Here is a 15394-nt window from a genome sequence, read left to right as displayed (position 1 = left end):
ATGGTTTCACTTATGCTCACTAACCAGATACCAGATATCAGTTCAACTTCTCCTGTGGTTACATTTACATCATATATAATGTATTTTCTTTAAATCATTAGTGAAAATATAAAAATAAGTGTAAATATAAAATGTCTTTGTCATGACTTCTCATGACTTCTCAAGTTATCCTGTTACTGTTTTCCATTTCTCCTTTTTAGATAGTCTTCCAGCAATTTCACTTCATTGTATTTTGTAAATGGTGTAGCATAGAACTACTGCCAACCATGGATTTAATAATATAATTACAAAGTGAGATTTAGTTTACCTTTATTTGTTCTTTTAAAGATGCCAGGGCTGCTTCTTGCCAAGGGTTCTCTTGTGTGTATTTTCTCTCCTCCTGTTAATTCGGTAATCTAAAGACTATTACATTTATGGGCTATCACTGTCACGGTGTTTCCCCAGCTCCAGAGGGTCCAGGGAAGCTGATTTTATGAAGTGCTGGTGGCAAATGGCTGTTGAATGTATAAGCTTTTATCTTGGGGTCAAATTGGGGCTCACCTTTTATTTGCCTAATTGGCCAGCCTCCTTTTAGGAGGAGGTTACTTTTTACAGGAGGCCTCTTTCTGAAATATTATGTAAAAAATAAAGACTTTTCCCCAAAAAGGATTGGCATCTCATTTCCGCAATGCCACTTGCTATTCCGTTGACTGAGCAAGGTTGCTTACTTCCTCTACACCTCAGTCCTTCTCTGTAAAAGGGAAATGATAACATCTCCCTCCGAATGTTGTTTTGAGATTCAAACCCGAGAATGTAAAGGCAGACACCGTTTACATTCCCTTTCCTCCGCAGCGTGCTGCCCTTCTTCTCACCGAGGAACGGAAGTAGCAGCAGTAATGACCCTGTTCTTGTCTCCACGGCAGGCACGGTGCTGAGTGTGAGCGCTGCACAGTGCTGTGGCCCTTGTCACTCCCCTGAGGCCTCAGTTTCAGGAAGAGCTGCGTTTCTTCTGAGCGTTGGTGTATTTTTATCTGAAAGGTCTAGGAAATTTTAAAGTGATCATTTACCTTTTTGCTTCGTCCTCTGGGAAGCTTGGAGCCCAGTGTCCTGGCCACCGTTAGGAAGGGTGTCGGGGCTTAGAGTCTCCCTGTCACTTGGACTTCTGTGTTTTTCACCTTACTTCTATAGAAAGCCTTTGAATAATTTCTGAATGAAGTAGAATATAATAAATAAATAAATACACAGAGTAAAACGTAAAGTGACTTAGACAAAGTGGGAAACATCTCAGTTTTTATTTTGATTTTTTTTTTTGAGGAGGGTTAAATTGTGCTTTTTAGTATGAACCAAAGTTTTTTTAATTGTTGTAAAATATATGTAGCATAAAATTGACCATTTTAACAACTTTTAGTTATGAAATTCAGTGGCATTAAGTCCATTTACTGTGTTGTGCAACCATCATAACTATCCATCTGCAGAACTTTTTCATCTTCCCAAATTGACTCTCTGAACTTATTCAACTCTAACTTCCCATTCTGCTCTCCCCACAGCTCCTGGCAAATACTGGGCTGTTTTCTATCTCCCTGAACTTGACTACTCTAGGTATCTTAAATAAGGGGAATCATACAATATTTGTCTTTTTGTGACAAGCCCAATGATTTTAACTTAATCTCCTCTTTTAGGAATTAGCTTAATAAAGGTAAAAATTAAAATTAGGTGAATATTTGAACCTTACCTCTAAATTTTATTTTTCTGGGGGGAGTATTTTACCCTTATAATATTTCACTTACTTTTTACCTTACCAATAGCTGTTCTCTCTTTGGACCCCTGTTCTGGGGATTCATTCCAGGATTGTTTCTCCCATTCTTCTGGGCTTGTAGTTCAGTACTATATTTCACTGTTGTATCCAAGAATAATTGGTAGTGGGTTCACCAGAGTTTTTAGGAAAGTTGAGTCCTTTTTAGTCATATATGCTAGGGGACTGTTATAATGATAACTTGGAAAGCTCTAGAATGTTTTATAGAACCTTGGACAGATTGAAGTCTATAAAAATGTTAGTTACCGCCGAAACCGGTTTGGCTCAGTGGATAGAGCGTCGGCCTGCGGACTGAAGGGTCCCAGGTTCGATTCCGGTCACGGGCATGTACCTGGGTTGCGGGCACATCCCAGTGGGAGATGTGCAGGAGGCAGCTGATCGATGTTTCTCTCTCATCGATGTTTCTAACTATCTCTCTCCCTTCCTCTCTGTAAAAAATCAATAAAATATATTTTAAAAAAAAAATGTTAGTTACCTTGAAGGTGATCCATAGGAGACAGTCCTTTGTATCATCCCATTGGAATAAGGTATTGTGCACATTAAATACATTTTCTTCTCAAATTCTATAAGATTTTTTTCTTCTAAAATGTCTGAAATTTATCCCTTGCTCTCCATCTGTTTTGTCATTGCAAAGACTTTGTACTTGAAATAGGCCATAAAGAGGTATGATAAACATTTTTTCTAGAGCATATTAGACAATATTGTTTTGTGTATTCTTCTACATTTTCTAATTTTCTTTTGTTTTTCTTCAGACTCCCTCGAGCCCACTTATCAGCAGCTTCAAAAAATGAAACTGGACAAGAGTCCCTTTGTGGTCGTGTCTGTGGTTGGGCAGGAACTCCTGACAGCTGGCCATCACGGGGCCTCTGTGGTTGTCTTAGAAGCTGCTCTGAAGATTGGCACCTGCAGCCTCAAGCTGAGAGGTTCTGTTTTCTCTGCCCTGAGCAGCGCTTACTGGTCTCTTGGAAACACAGAGAAGAGCACTGGATACATGCAGCAGGACTTGGATGTGGCCAAGACCTTAGGTAGAGTTATGCTTCTCCCCTTTATTTCAGTACAGAAAGGAATACGCTGATTAACCTGGCATAAATGGGAGTAACACGTGCAATAAAAAGTGAGTGTGTCTCTAGAACATTCTCCATTTTAGGGTTCTTAGGTCTTTAGGGCTTTTCGTATAGTAGGTACCAAGGTTCCAAAAGGCCAAGAGATGTGAATTAACATATTCATTGCTCTCCTCAGAGATTTGGGCCCACAGATACAATATCCCAAATGGTAGTACTGGTGGGTGAATCTTTCATCTTAATTTTAATTTTTGTCTACATTAGAATGTGTCATCATTTCATTGGTGGAGACAAAACAGTGCAGTGGTTAAGAGTGTGGACTATGGGGCCACACAGCTTTGTTTAGAATCCTGGCTTTGCTACTTACTAGCAGGTTGACCTTCAGCAAGTCGCCTAAGCTCTCTGTGCTGCCATTTCCTCATTTGTAAAATAAGTGTGGCTTATGATTACGATTATTGTTATTGTGATTATTCAAGGACTTGCAGGATTGCAGTAAAAGCAGGGCTATGGTGACTCTACCATTAGCATACTTGTAAAGAAGCAATATGTTATAGTAGGTTTGGAGTCAAATGACTGAACCAACAAGCTGATGGTTGTTCAGAACCAAAAATCATTAGCAGAGCAGTGAAGTGACTCAAACAGCAGCTGGTTTGTGTCAAGGTCTTTAACCTCTCATTTCTAGGATACTTACCTTCCTGACTACAGTTGTATGACAACAATAATAGTTGTTAGCCAGAGATGTAAATTCTAGGACCATAACCTCCTCCAAAGAGTCTTATAGAAGAAAATACTTTCTAAAAGAAGGCAAGTGAAATCTTAGCTAGTAGGTAGGTCTGTGGCTCTTAAATTAAGATGGCCATTATATATTAAAATAATGCTATAGCTAAAGTAAGTTTTATATTTTTTTAAACCCAATCAGGTGACCAGACAGGAGAATGCCGAGCTCATGGGAATCTAGGCTCTGCATTCTTCTCCAAAGGAAATTACCGGGAGGCTCTCACTAACCACAGGCATCAGTTGGTGCTCGCCATGAAACTCAAGGATCGAGAGGTAGGAAGTTTACCTGTAGACCAAAACCTTTTGGGTTTTTATTAAGCATGGAGTCTGTACCTTAAAATATTACTTTCATAAATGAATAGTTATTGGCTTCTATCTTTCATTATCAACCAGGTATTGGACATCTATCATGTATTGGCCTTGGGGATATAGAGAGAAATAAGACATGGTCCCTGACCTCAGGATCTAACAGCTTGGTCAAATGGCTTGTTCTTATTGTAGTCAGATGTGCTGTGGAGTAGATATATGTAAAATTAGCAAAAATATATATCATCATGATATATTCATTAAATTAAAGAAGCACACATTTCGCTTTATTTGAGATGGAGTATTATTATTGCAAACCTTTCGCATAGTTTCTTGGGTAGATTTTTAACTCAAGTGGTAGATGCATATTAAGTCTGATTGAGAGACCTGAATTGTAGCGATAAAGAAATATCATCCTAGTCTTTATTAGAGAAATGAAATGTAATATTCTCAGGCACTTGATATCTGGTAGATGTGACATGCTGAGAAAGTTCCTACAGAGTGGAAAGAGGTGGTTGTTTTGGGTGAGATAAATCCAAATTTAAATTCCTGCTCTAGTGCTTCCTAGCCCTTTGCAATAGAAATCTGAATATAACTTTTGACTCCCCAAAGACGTAACTATAGTTGTCCTTCAGTATCCACAGGGGATTGGTTTCAGCACCACTCACCGATACTGCAACCCCTGTGTGGATGCTTAAGTCTCTTACAGAAAATGGCATAGGAACGGCATACAGCCAGCTCTCGCCATCCAGGGATTGAGAAAGACAGTATTTTCCATCTGTGGTGGTTGAATCCACTGATGTGAAACCCAGGAGGCTGAGTGCTGACTGTATTTCTATTGAAAAAATCCACATGCATGTGGACCCCCAAAGTTTACACCCAAGTTGTTGAAGGGTCGACTCTATTTTGATATTGAAATAAAATATGGGAAACTGCCTTTTGAAGTAAAAATTAACCACTGCGAATACTATGACTGGTGAGAATACCAAGCTGCATCTTTCTGCCTCTTACATCTTTGGCTATAATACCTTTAAAATTTTTTCCCAAGTAGCAAGATAGCAGCCTGAAAACACTTTGTCTCTTTACCTTAAAGAGCAATATGTGTGGTTTTTAAAAATGTGATAACTCAGATACATAACAGGGGAAGTGATACCTTCTCCATAAGATTTTTTATTCTAACTTTTTATCTGCTTTAATGGTTTCAAAATTAATTTCAGGTGTCCATGGAGTCCTCCCTGTGAGCTAATATTAATTGTCAGAAGAATACATAAATTATACTATACTAGAGACATTCAGGAAATCTGATATGCAAATATGCTGATGATTGAAGTTTTTTTTATCAGTCTGATTTCTCTCCTGAGCTTCATATTTCTTTACTCAACTGCTTCTTGGACACTCACCTTCAATTCAGTGTTCTTGATCTAGTCCTCAATCAGTACCTACTTCTGTATTCACACTTGTTCTATTGCCCCCACTACCTCACTCTCATGTTTGATTGTTATTGCATTCTCCTTTTTCTATAATAGAAATCTCTTTTCTGGTTCTTCCCTTCTGCCATCTTTTCCCTGGACATTGGCAGTAAGTAGCTTTCTCTCAGGACTTTTCACACTTTTAAAAACTCTCCTACAAGCAAGGGAGAGATGGTGTCTACTATTTGGGACTATGAGAGTAGCTTGAAATTTCTGCCAAAAGTAATTTCTTTCAACTGGTTGAGAGTGTGGACTTAGGTATTAGACAAACCTGGACTTGAACTTTGGCTTGGCTACTTGGTAATGTTGACCCTTAAAATTACATAACTCTTCTTAGTGCGATGAATATGTGAGTTCTTTCCAATTTTTTGCTATTATGGAAAAGCTGTTATAAACATTTTTATACATATACTAGAGGCCCGGTGCATGGATTTGTGCACCGGTGGGATCCCTCAGCCTGCCCTGTGGGGACTGGGCCGAAACCGGCTCTCTGACAGCCCCCGAGTGGTCCCGGATTGCGAGAGGGCAGTTCTTGGGTGACACACCCTGGAATCAGACTCCTTCCTCTCTGGTTCCGGGCGCGTCACCCAAGAACCACAGCTACCAAGTCACCGCAGCTCCGCAGCTCCTGCGTTGAGCATCTGCCTCCTGGTGGTCAGTGTGCGTCATAGCTACTGGTCTGCTGGTTGAATGGTCAGCTGGTCAGCTGGTCACTTAGGCTTTTATATATATAGATCTTTTGATAGTCATCAGCACTTAGATCTGTTAAGTGTTTGGTCATACATATATTTAGATATATTAGATTTTATGAGCTTTCCAGACTAGTTGTACCAAGTTATGTCAGCAGCAGCATAAGGGATTTTTAAGCTTTAATAAAAAATAAAGAAAAAGGTATATGTCACACTGGAATATGTAAATATTTTAATTTGTGAAATCTGTTTGAACTCTCCCCTGATTCTAGTTTCTTCTCTATCCAGTCAATGACTTTCTAAAATTTGTTCTGGTCATGTAATTTTCCTGCTTGAAAGCCGTTGACAGCTTTCTGTTGCCTCCAGAATAAAGGCCAAACTCCTTTATGACTTTTATTTCGCATTATTCAGTTGCACTTACTGTTTACTTGTTTGTAATGGTGGTCTCCTCATTGTTTAACTGGCAGCGTCTGGAGGGAAAGGAGAATTATTATATTCTCATTCATTCATTTATCCATTTACTCAACATATGTTTACTGGGTGTTTACTCTGTTTCAGGTGCTATAATGACTTTGAGTATAAAGATGAATATGCCATGCCCTAGCACTTTGGCTCAGTGGATAGAGCATCGGCCTGCGGACCAAAGGGTCCCTGGTTTGATTCTGGTCAAGGGTACATACCTTGGTTGCAGGCTTCTTCCCAGCTGGGGCTCTGGTCAAGGCTCGTGCAGGAGGCAACCAGTCAATGTGTTTCTCTCACATAGATGTTTCTCTCTGTCTTTCCCTCTCTCTCCCACTCTCCCTAAAATAAATGGAAAAATGTCCTCGAGTGAGGATTAACAACAACAACAAAAAAGATGAATATGCCATTGTTCTTGCCCTCAAGGAGCTCAAATCTTCTGGCAAACCTCCTGTAGTGTTCCAGTCCAGTGCTGATAAATGCTTTTCGGCCTGGAGGAAAACATTGAGGGCTTACTGTGGGTAAAGAGTGCTTGCCTCTCCTTCATTCTTATGAATGGCGGTCTTTGTTTTACTCGGGCTGTGGAAGGAGTTTATGAAGCCCAGTAGTAAGTGTCAACAGCTTACTCCTTTTTTTTTTTTTGCACTTACTTTGCTGTCAGTAATTAAAATCTAAAATTTACATTTAATATTCTGATAATGCCTCCCACATAAAAGACCTTTAAAATGAAAATTCATTTGTTGTGATATTGAAGATTAAAGGTAAATCATAATCATTATCAATTGATGATGCCTGTAGGTTTACAGGAACAGTTACTGACCCCCCTAAAAAAGACTACTCGACTTTGTGAGAAAACTGAGCCTTCTGGATTTTCTTTAGGATGTGGCTACAGGAAATTCATTAGATGGTTTCGATGACATCATCCTGACCATAGCACTTTCTCCAAAAGCAATGCTATTTTTCTTGGACCTTTTTGCAGACATTTTCTACACCATGTATATTAATATATTAGCAGTGCTAATATGAAATCCACACAAAGGTTTATGGGGTGTGTGTGTGAGAGAAAGACAAGAGGGACAGAGACAGAGAGAAGGAATGGAGTGAGATGATTGTTTTACTTCCAGCAGCGCAGGAGCGTGGGTTAAAGGGTAAACAGCATTCCGTTTACCTGAGAGCCCTGTCCTCATAGGGAGTATTAAGTTCAGGAAGGGAATGGTTGACAACTCTTCAGTGGTGTGTATCACAGGCTTTTGAGAAACAAATAAGATTGTTAAACTGTAACTCTTCAAATCATGGAAAACTGTAGATTTCCCACCCCCACCCCCAACATTGTGAAGAATGGAGATAGGATATCAGTTTTTTTTTATTATGCTCTTTGTATTTTGTATTATAAGTCAGTTGAGCCAGACCTTTTGGGCCCATAATGGATAATGGAGTGCTCTCTCTCCCACTGATAAAATAGTTATTACTTCAAAAGAACTTGCACCCCCGGTGAATGTGTGTGTGTGTGTGTGCAGTCATCCCCTCTTATCTGTGGTTTTGCTTTCCATGGCTTCTTTAACTGTAGTGAAATGCAGTCTACAAATATTAAATGGAAAATTCCAGAAATAAGCAATTAATAAGTTTTAAATGCATGCCGTTCTGTGTGGTGAAATCCAAAGCAAGTATTTGCATTTCAGGAATGGATTTTTAGATAGTTTGATATACTTCAGTAATTTTCCAGAGAAATGGGCTCCCTGGCTATCCTGAAGCCTTTTGCACGATACTACATGTGGTATCATTATTGGGGACTGAACTGAACTAAGAGCTTGTTAAGAGGTTTGAACATAAAGAATCAAAATTAAAGGACTCAGACACAGATAAAATCTGACATATTGGAGACTGCAGAATTATTTAAGGTCTTGAGTGTGATTGTTCCTGAAGGTACTGATGACAGCCTATAATGCTAAGATGCTGTCATTACAACGTGATGGGTGGCATGCTGCTTTGACAGAACAGCTTCTGGATTAACTTAATACTTTCTTGATTTTTAACTTTGGACTTCACTATTCTGGAGACCATGGAAACTTGGAGAAACTAGCAAATTGGTGGTATTCCTATTTTATAGATGATAAAATTAAGGCTTAAAGAGGGATGGGCTTTAGGCCACACAGCGTGTAAGTGTCAGGATCATGTTTTGGAAAACAAGATGAAATATATTCTACTTGCTACTTGGAATAGAATTTTTGGTACAAATCATTAATCTTTGCTGAAATGAAACCACTTCTGTGTGTTCAGTTTTTAAAAAGATAATTTCCACAACACAGGCAGCAACAAAACACATACTTTCCTACAGTCCATTTTAATTTTGTAAGGACATCACTGAGGTTTGTTTAATTTTATGTCATTGTGGGTGAGAACAATTAAAATCTGATGAGAATAGATTGTAAGGACAATGCCTTTCCCATCTACTGCCACAGATGATACAAATTAGGAATCCTTTCTTATTTTCAGTTTTAGTTCAGTATAAAAAAGTCTGTTTTCAAAGTAGTAATCAGAATCTTTTATTCTTCCTGAATAAAAGCACTTTCCTCTAATTACCATAAAACTTGTATAGATTTCAAAGTTCTTCTTTTCTCTAGAGAAATTACATCCCAAAGAAATTCTCACTGAATTGTTTATTGCTTTCATTCCTTAATCCACATTCTCCTGCCAACTCACTAACCAGGTGTCCACTGGTTCCTGAGGGTATGTTAGTGCATATCTTTGGGCCTTTCCTGAAAGAGAGAGGTTGAGAGTGCCATGAATCTTCTAAATTTTACCATTTCAATCTCTGATGACTCTTTAGTAGTTAATCAGTTGATTAAATTAACTGATGCTATTTAGAATTTGTAATAATTGACTGAGCCTAAATTTTTACCTTTTAACTATCTTTTAGGAGATATACCAAAAGGCTTAAATGATTACAGGATGAATAAAGTTCTTAAGATAATAAACATTCCCCAAATCTCTGGAAATATTAGGCATATAAAAAATTAAGTATGCTAATCCGAATGTATAAGCAGAGCATGGGTTAAGATCCGATAGACTTTGGTTGAGTCCTCACTCACACTTATCTAGTTGTGTGACTTTGAGCAAATTACTTAAGCTTCTTTAAGCCTCACTTTCCTAACCCATACAAGTAGTGGGAATATGTAATAAAACATTAAGCTAAGTTGGGCATAAAGCATGTGGCTGGTTACTCGGTAAGTATTAACTGTCACAAGAGTCAGTGTCACCATCCTCATCATCTTCATTATCATCCTCTAGCCATGAAAGCTTTTAGAGAAGTTCTAGTTACTGTGTATACTTGACAGTATCACTACCACCTATTTATTCAAATCTTATTACTAATTCAGATCCATCTCTTTCCTAGAAGACAGGGCGGGGTGGGGGGCGGTGAATCATCCAAATGCTGCGTGTTCTTTTTGTTTTTTAAAAAAATATTCTTATTGCTTCCAGAGAGGAAGGAAGAGGGAGAGAAAAACATCAGCGATGAGAGAGAATCATTGATCAGCCACCTCCTGTACACCCTTTACTGGGGATGAAGCTCGCAACCTGGGCATGTGCCCTGACCGGGAATTGAACCATGACCTTCTGGTTCATGGGTCTATGCTCAACCACTGAGCCACACTGGCCAGGCTGCCCTTTAGTTTTTATTTAGGAAAAGTGAAACATAAGTAATGGAAATAGGTAAATAGGAAAGGAAATTAATGGGGAATAAATATTGCTTGACACTTGACATTTGTACATATAAAAGCTACGTGTTAGAGTGTGTTTTGCTTTGTTTTTAAATGACAAAATGTAATCTGTACTTGATGACAGTCTGGAAAATAATTCTAGTATTGCTTTGGGTTCTCAGCTTCTCTAGACAAAGTACATTTGTTAGGCAGTGTCTGATCCAGGATTATTGCTGCTTAATAGTATTGCCAGAGCCATAATTTTATGTACTTGTGGCTCTTCTCATCCTTCTCTGTTTTGTTTTAGAATGAATGTAGCCCCACAGAGTAACATTTCTAATATTTGCTCTTTTTTAAAATGCAGTTTTAGGATTCAAATGTTTCCCCAATGTATCTCACTTTGTCTTTTGCCTTTTGCTTTTTTTCACAAGAATTAAAGGAATAATAAATGAAGATAGTTAAGGTAAACAATAGGAAATAAATCAATAATTTCTTTGTATCCAGGCCAGGGGACACATAAGAATTCTAGAAACTGACCCAGCCAGCATGGCTCAATGGTTGAACATCAACCTATGAACCAGGAGGTCATGGTTCGATTCCCGGTCAGGGCACATGCCTGGGTTGTGGACTCAATCCCCAGTGTAGAGAGTGCAGGAGGCAAGCCGATCAATGATTCTCTCTCATCATTGATGTTTCTCTCTCTCTCTCCCTCTCCCTTCCATTCTGAAATCAATAAAAATATATTTAAAAAAAGGAAAAAATTCTAGAAAGTGAATTTTAGAGATGAAATGGAGTTAGGGAGATCTCATTCTATATACGAAGAAAGCAAGGTACAAGGTTGTCTACGTAGCTGAGAAAGAGTAGATTTGGAGCTAGTCTGCAGGCCTTCTGACTCCTAATTCAATGTTCTCATCATTGATCCCTACTCTTCTGCATGTGTTTCCTTCCCCCTTAAAGTCAGGATGCTTCGGTATTTCTCATTGTGCATCTTAGGCTGTATCTTGGGCTATTTCCCCTTTTCTAATTATAGAGATTGTTCTCATTTTCCTATTTGAGATCTCTGCTTATCTCGGTTATTAAAAGTAAGCTTATAAGAAAAACACATGGTTCCCACCCCCACCCCCAACATACCATTTTATAAATATCTTTCTTTATCCCAGTAATGCCATACTTGAACACCATTCTACTTTCCCAAACTTTTTTCCTGACTAACATAAATTCAGAGTCAGTCTTTCTGAAAGCTTCACCCCACAGTAACATGTAGAATGACATCACATAAATTTGGCATTTCTTCATGCAATGTCTTATTCACATCATAAGCTGTTTTATTGTGTTACAGAAATTAGTATTGGTACATTATGCAAGAAGTCAAAAACTCCCCCCCTCCCCCCCAAGACAGTGTTGTTAAATGTAGCTAAATAAGTCTGGCAAGAATGGGCAATGTATAAAAATAACTTTAAAGAACAAAACTGGGAAGACTGTTGAGAGACCACAAGGACTTAAAAGCAGAAATTAAAAGGAAAATGAAGAGAGCAAAGCAGTATGTTTCTTGTTGGGCAGAGCTCCCCTAAGGGACCCTGTATTCAAACACTCTTTCACATCGCATTTGAATCCTTAGCTTCCAACGGCCACTGATACCACAGAGACCCAACAGTGTGTAGTGGTTCCTTCATCTCCCGGGCCTCTAGATGCCTCCTATTACAGCCCCACATTTAAAAATAGCAGGGAAATGAGGGAAAATCATAAACCAGCTATAATAAAATTAGTGCTTGCGTGAAAGACTATTGCCAGAGAACAGCTTTTAGAAGGCCCAGTGCTGCCAGAAGGCCGCTGGGTGTTGGCAGTATCCAGCAGTCACTGGCTAGCACACTGAGACCCGAGCTGGGCGTTTTAGTAAAGATAGAGTGTCTTTTCTTCTTGATCATGCGTGTAAAGAGGTGTGTTTTAAGTAATAGGAAGTAGATCAGAAAAATATATTGTCATAATAAATAAATATTACTCTTTCTTGCCAACATAGAAAAATAGAAATTAAATAACTTTGAAGAAGAAATACTCGTTTTTCTCAAAAAGACTGATTAAGGGAAGGGTGTCCAAGAGCTAACATCTAAGAAACTAGATGCATTGATAAAGAATGCCACCATAACAAAACCCCAACTCTTTATTCATCTGTAAGTGGGAAAATAGCAGGAATTGGGCATGAAGGTATGGTGAGGATCATTGCATTTCTCATTAACTGCATACTTGTAGAAGATCTGGAATTCTCATTACAACTTGAAAGGAAAACGGATTCTTTTAGAATCAGATATTTTCAAACTAGAATGTCACAGAGCCTGCTCTGGTTCAATGGTTTTTGCGACTAAGTATGCATTACCTTAGCTATTGGCTTTCATTCCCATATATATCATTAACATAGATGAGTCTTGTAGCCAGTTTGCCTTTCAAGGATGTGTTTCAGTAGCCTGGATGGAAAGATTTTTCACCTAATCTCATGAATAGGTCTTTTAAAAGGACATTTGTCGGGATTCACCCCACCCTGTCTCTGCTGTTGAACTTGTAGCACTCCATTCCTGCACCTACTGCAGGCAGTAGTCTGGATTTCATTTCTTTGTAATAACCTTGTTTCTAGCAGCCTTGGAAAGAATGAGCTGGTGGATTTCAGTACTAATACTGTCATGTGGGCTATTCTAGTGAGTCACCCTCGGTTAAATCTAAAAAGTTGGATCGGCATTCAGAGCATTCATTTTAAGTAAACCCTTCACTAGGGCTGCAGGGGCCACCCCATTAATCTGGTTCATATACTCCATTTGCTTTTTAATCTCTTGATTGTACAGAGTATGCATCTCCATTCTAAATGGGAAAAAAGAGGAGTCTGTTCTTGATGGTATACTGGCATGCCCTTTAAGTTTATGTAAAGTAAAATACCTGATATTAAACTTTGAAAATGTCATTAAAGGATTTCACCGCAGCTGAGCAGCTCTAGTCCCAAAGGACTAGATCTCTGTCCTGTATCTTATATAGGAACTTGGGATATAAATCATTTTAGAGAGATTGCAAAAAACAATTACTGAAATCTTGAGCAAAGACATTTGAATTTAGAAACTATAATGATGTTATTGGCTTTACTCTATCTAGAGCAGTGGTTCTCAACCTTCTGGCCCTTTAAATACAGTTCCTCATGTTGTGACCCAACCATAACATTATTTTCGTTGCTACTTCATAACTGTAATGTTGCTACTGTTATGAATCGTCATGTAAATATCTGATATTTACATTTGCAGGATGGTCTTAGGTGACCCCTGTGAAAGGGTTGTTCGACCGCCGAAGGGGTCGCGACCCACAGGTTGAGAACCGCTGATCTAGAGAATGCCTATTTCTGATTAGGTACTACAGGTTTAACTCATGTGTGCTGATTGGACAGCAGGATTAATAGTACTAGGTTAATATACATGATGATCTCCCTCTGAAGAACTCAACATATTTTATATGTCTCAGCACATTCACTATTTTGACTCTCAGACATCCTTGTTTTCTTCTTGATGTACTTTATTTCTCTTGGTGACAGAAAGAAGTGGACATAGGGAAAGGATCACAAGAAAGCAATGATTGGGTCTCCCGCCCACCAAATTTTAGATATTTTCCCTTGCCTTGTTCCCATTTCCTAAGTGTAATTTGCCCTGGCACCTAGCTGTTTTAGTGTCCTGAATAGCTATCAAAAGGAAAGGATTTCCCAGCTTATAAAGTTTTTTCTAGATTGATATGCCAAGATTAGACTTTGGAATGCTGGAGAAGCCTTTCCAGGAACTAGAAATAGAAACCCAGCCGCTTTTTCTTCTCTAGAAACCAGTGTTTCTGTGTAGATTGCCAGCAGCTTCTTTCAAGATATAGAATTAAAAATCATAGAAATTGGAAACAGGAAAGGTACTGTAGGTCATTTAGCCTAGCATTTAGTACAATACTCTGCTAATCCCTCACACGCACATAGAAAGATAATTGTCTATTATACAAGATAATTGTCTCAAATGAATATTACTTGGCAACTCAATATCCTGGCCTTCTGATTTTGAGTTTAGAAGTGGTAAAATAGGAAAAGTCCCTTAGTTGATGCAACTCTATTAAAATCTGAATGCTTCAAAACCTTCATTCGAATACACATAACTCATGTCATCATTGAGGTGTTGTCATGTACTCAGTCATTCTGGTGGGGTTTAGCTTTTATAGGGTTAATGAGTCCACAAATTTCACATGCTTAATAATTGTGTATATCAGTTTTCTGTTGCTATAGGAATGCTGCATGATAAAACAATCACAAAACCGCAGGGGTTTACAACAATACACATTTATTTTTGCTTACATATCTCTGGTCAAAACTAGGCTCAGTGGGACTTAGATATTTGCAATTAGCTGAGGTTATCTGGGTGGTGGCTAGGTAGCTTCCCTGATCTTGTCCAGCCTCCTGGAACAACTGTGGGTCACCCTGGGCATTCTCTAATTATGTAGACAGAGGGGCAAGTGCTTGACAAGCTTCTGCTTGTATCACATTTGCTAACATCTCATTGGACTAAGCAATGGAACTTGACTTAGCCAGAGTCAGCACCACATCCTCAATAGGGGACGTGCAGAATTACAACTGTCAATGCAATCACTCTACCACAGTGTGATGGCTTAATTATCTCACAAATGAGCATGATTGAAAATGATACACCCAGGTTATAAATACCTTAATATGTATTGTTTTCTATTGCATTCCTTTTGAGGCAGCAATGAACTTGTCCTCTAAAGAAAAAAAAAAAAAAGGACAAAGGGTGACTAGAATCAGTTTACCTCGTACTTTCACATTTTTGTTTCCATTTAATTCCCACAAAAACCTCCAAGAAGAATTACTTTAATAACTCTAATAATTATTGTTATCTCTGAAATATTTGGACTGCCTCACCTCTATCTGGGTACTATTGAAGAAGTGATGAGAACTTTTAAAGGCCATTTCTACCCTAAGATTCTTATAATTCAGTGGTTACTACGTAGATTTTCTGAGTATATGTATCATTTACTATGTTATCTTGGCCAAAATGACTTTGACTTTTTGTTTCAACATTACTCTCTCTATTTGTCTTGTTCCAAGAATTTTAAGGAACTTTTTAAATTT

General features: G+C 38.4%; 1 protein-coding gene across 2 annotated transcripts in view; it reads left to right on the top strand.

Moving 5' to 3' along the window:
• TTC28 (tetratricopeptide repeat domain 28) overlaps nt 1–15394 on the top strand; it is a 379945-nt gene that overhangs the window by 183761 nt on the left and 180790 nt on the right. For both annotated transcript variants that reach the window (XM_081113799.1, XM_081113798.1), the window contains exons 4-5: nt 2545–2817; nt 3773–3903. In XM_081113799.1, coding sequence (XP_080969925.1) covers nt 2545–2817; nt 3773–3903 — 404 coding nt within the window. The remainder of the gene's footprint in view (nt 1–2544; nt 2818–3772; nt 3904–15394) is intronic.

The sequence above is a fragment of the Myotis nattereri genome, assembly GCF_964212035.1.
Source record: "Myotis nattereri genome assembly, chromosome: 19".
In the NCBI taxonomy this organism is placed as follows: Eukaryota; Metazoa; Chordata; class Mammalia; order Chiroptera; family Vespertilionidae; genus Myotis; species Myotis nattereri.
This window is presented reverse-complemented; position numbering and strand designations above follow the sequence as displayed.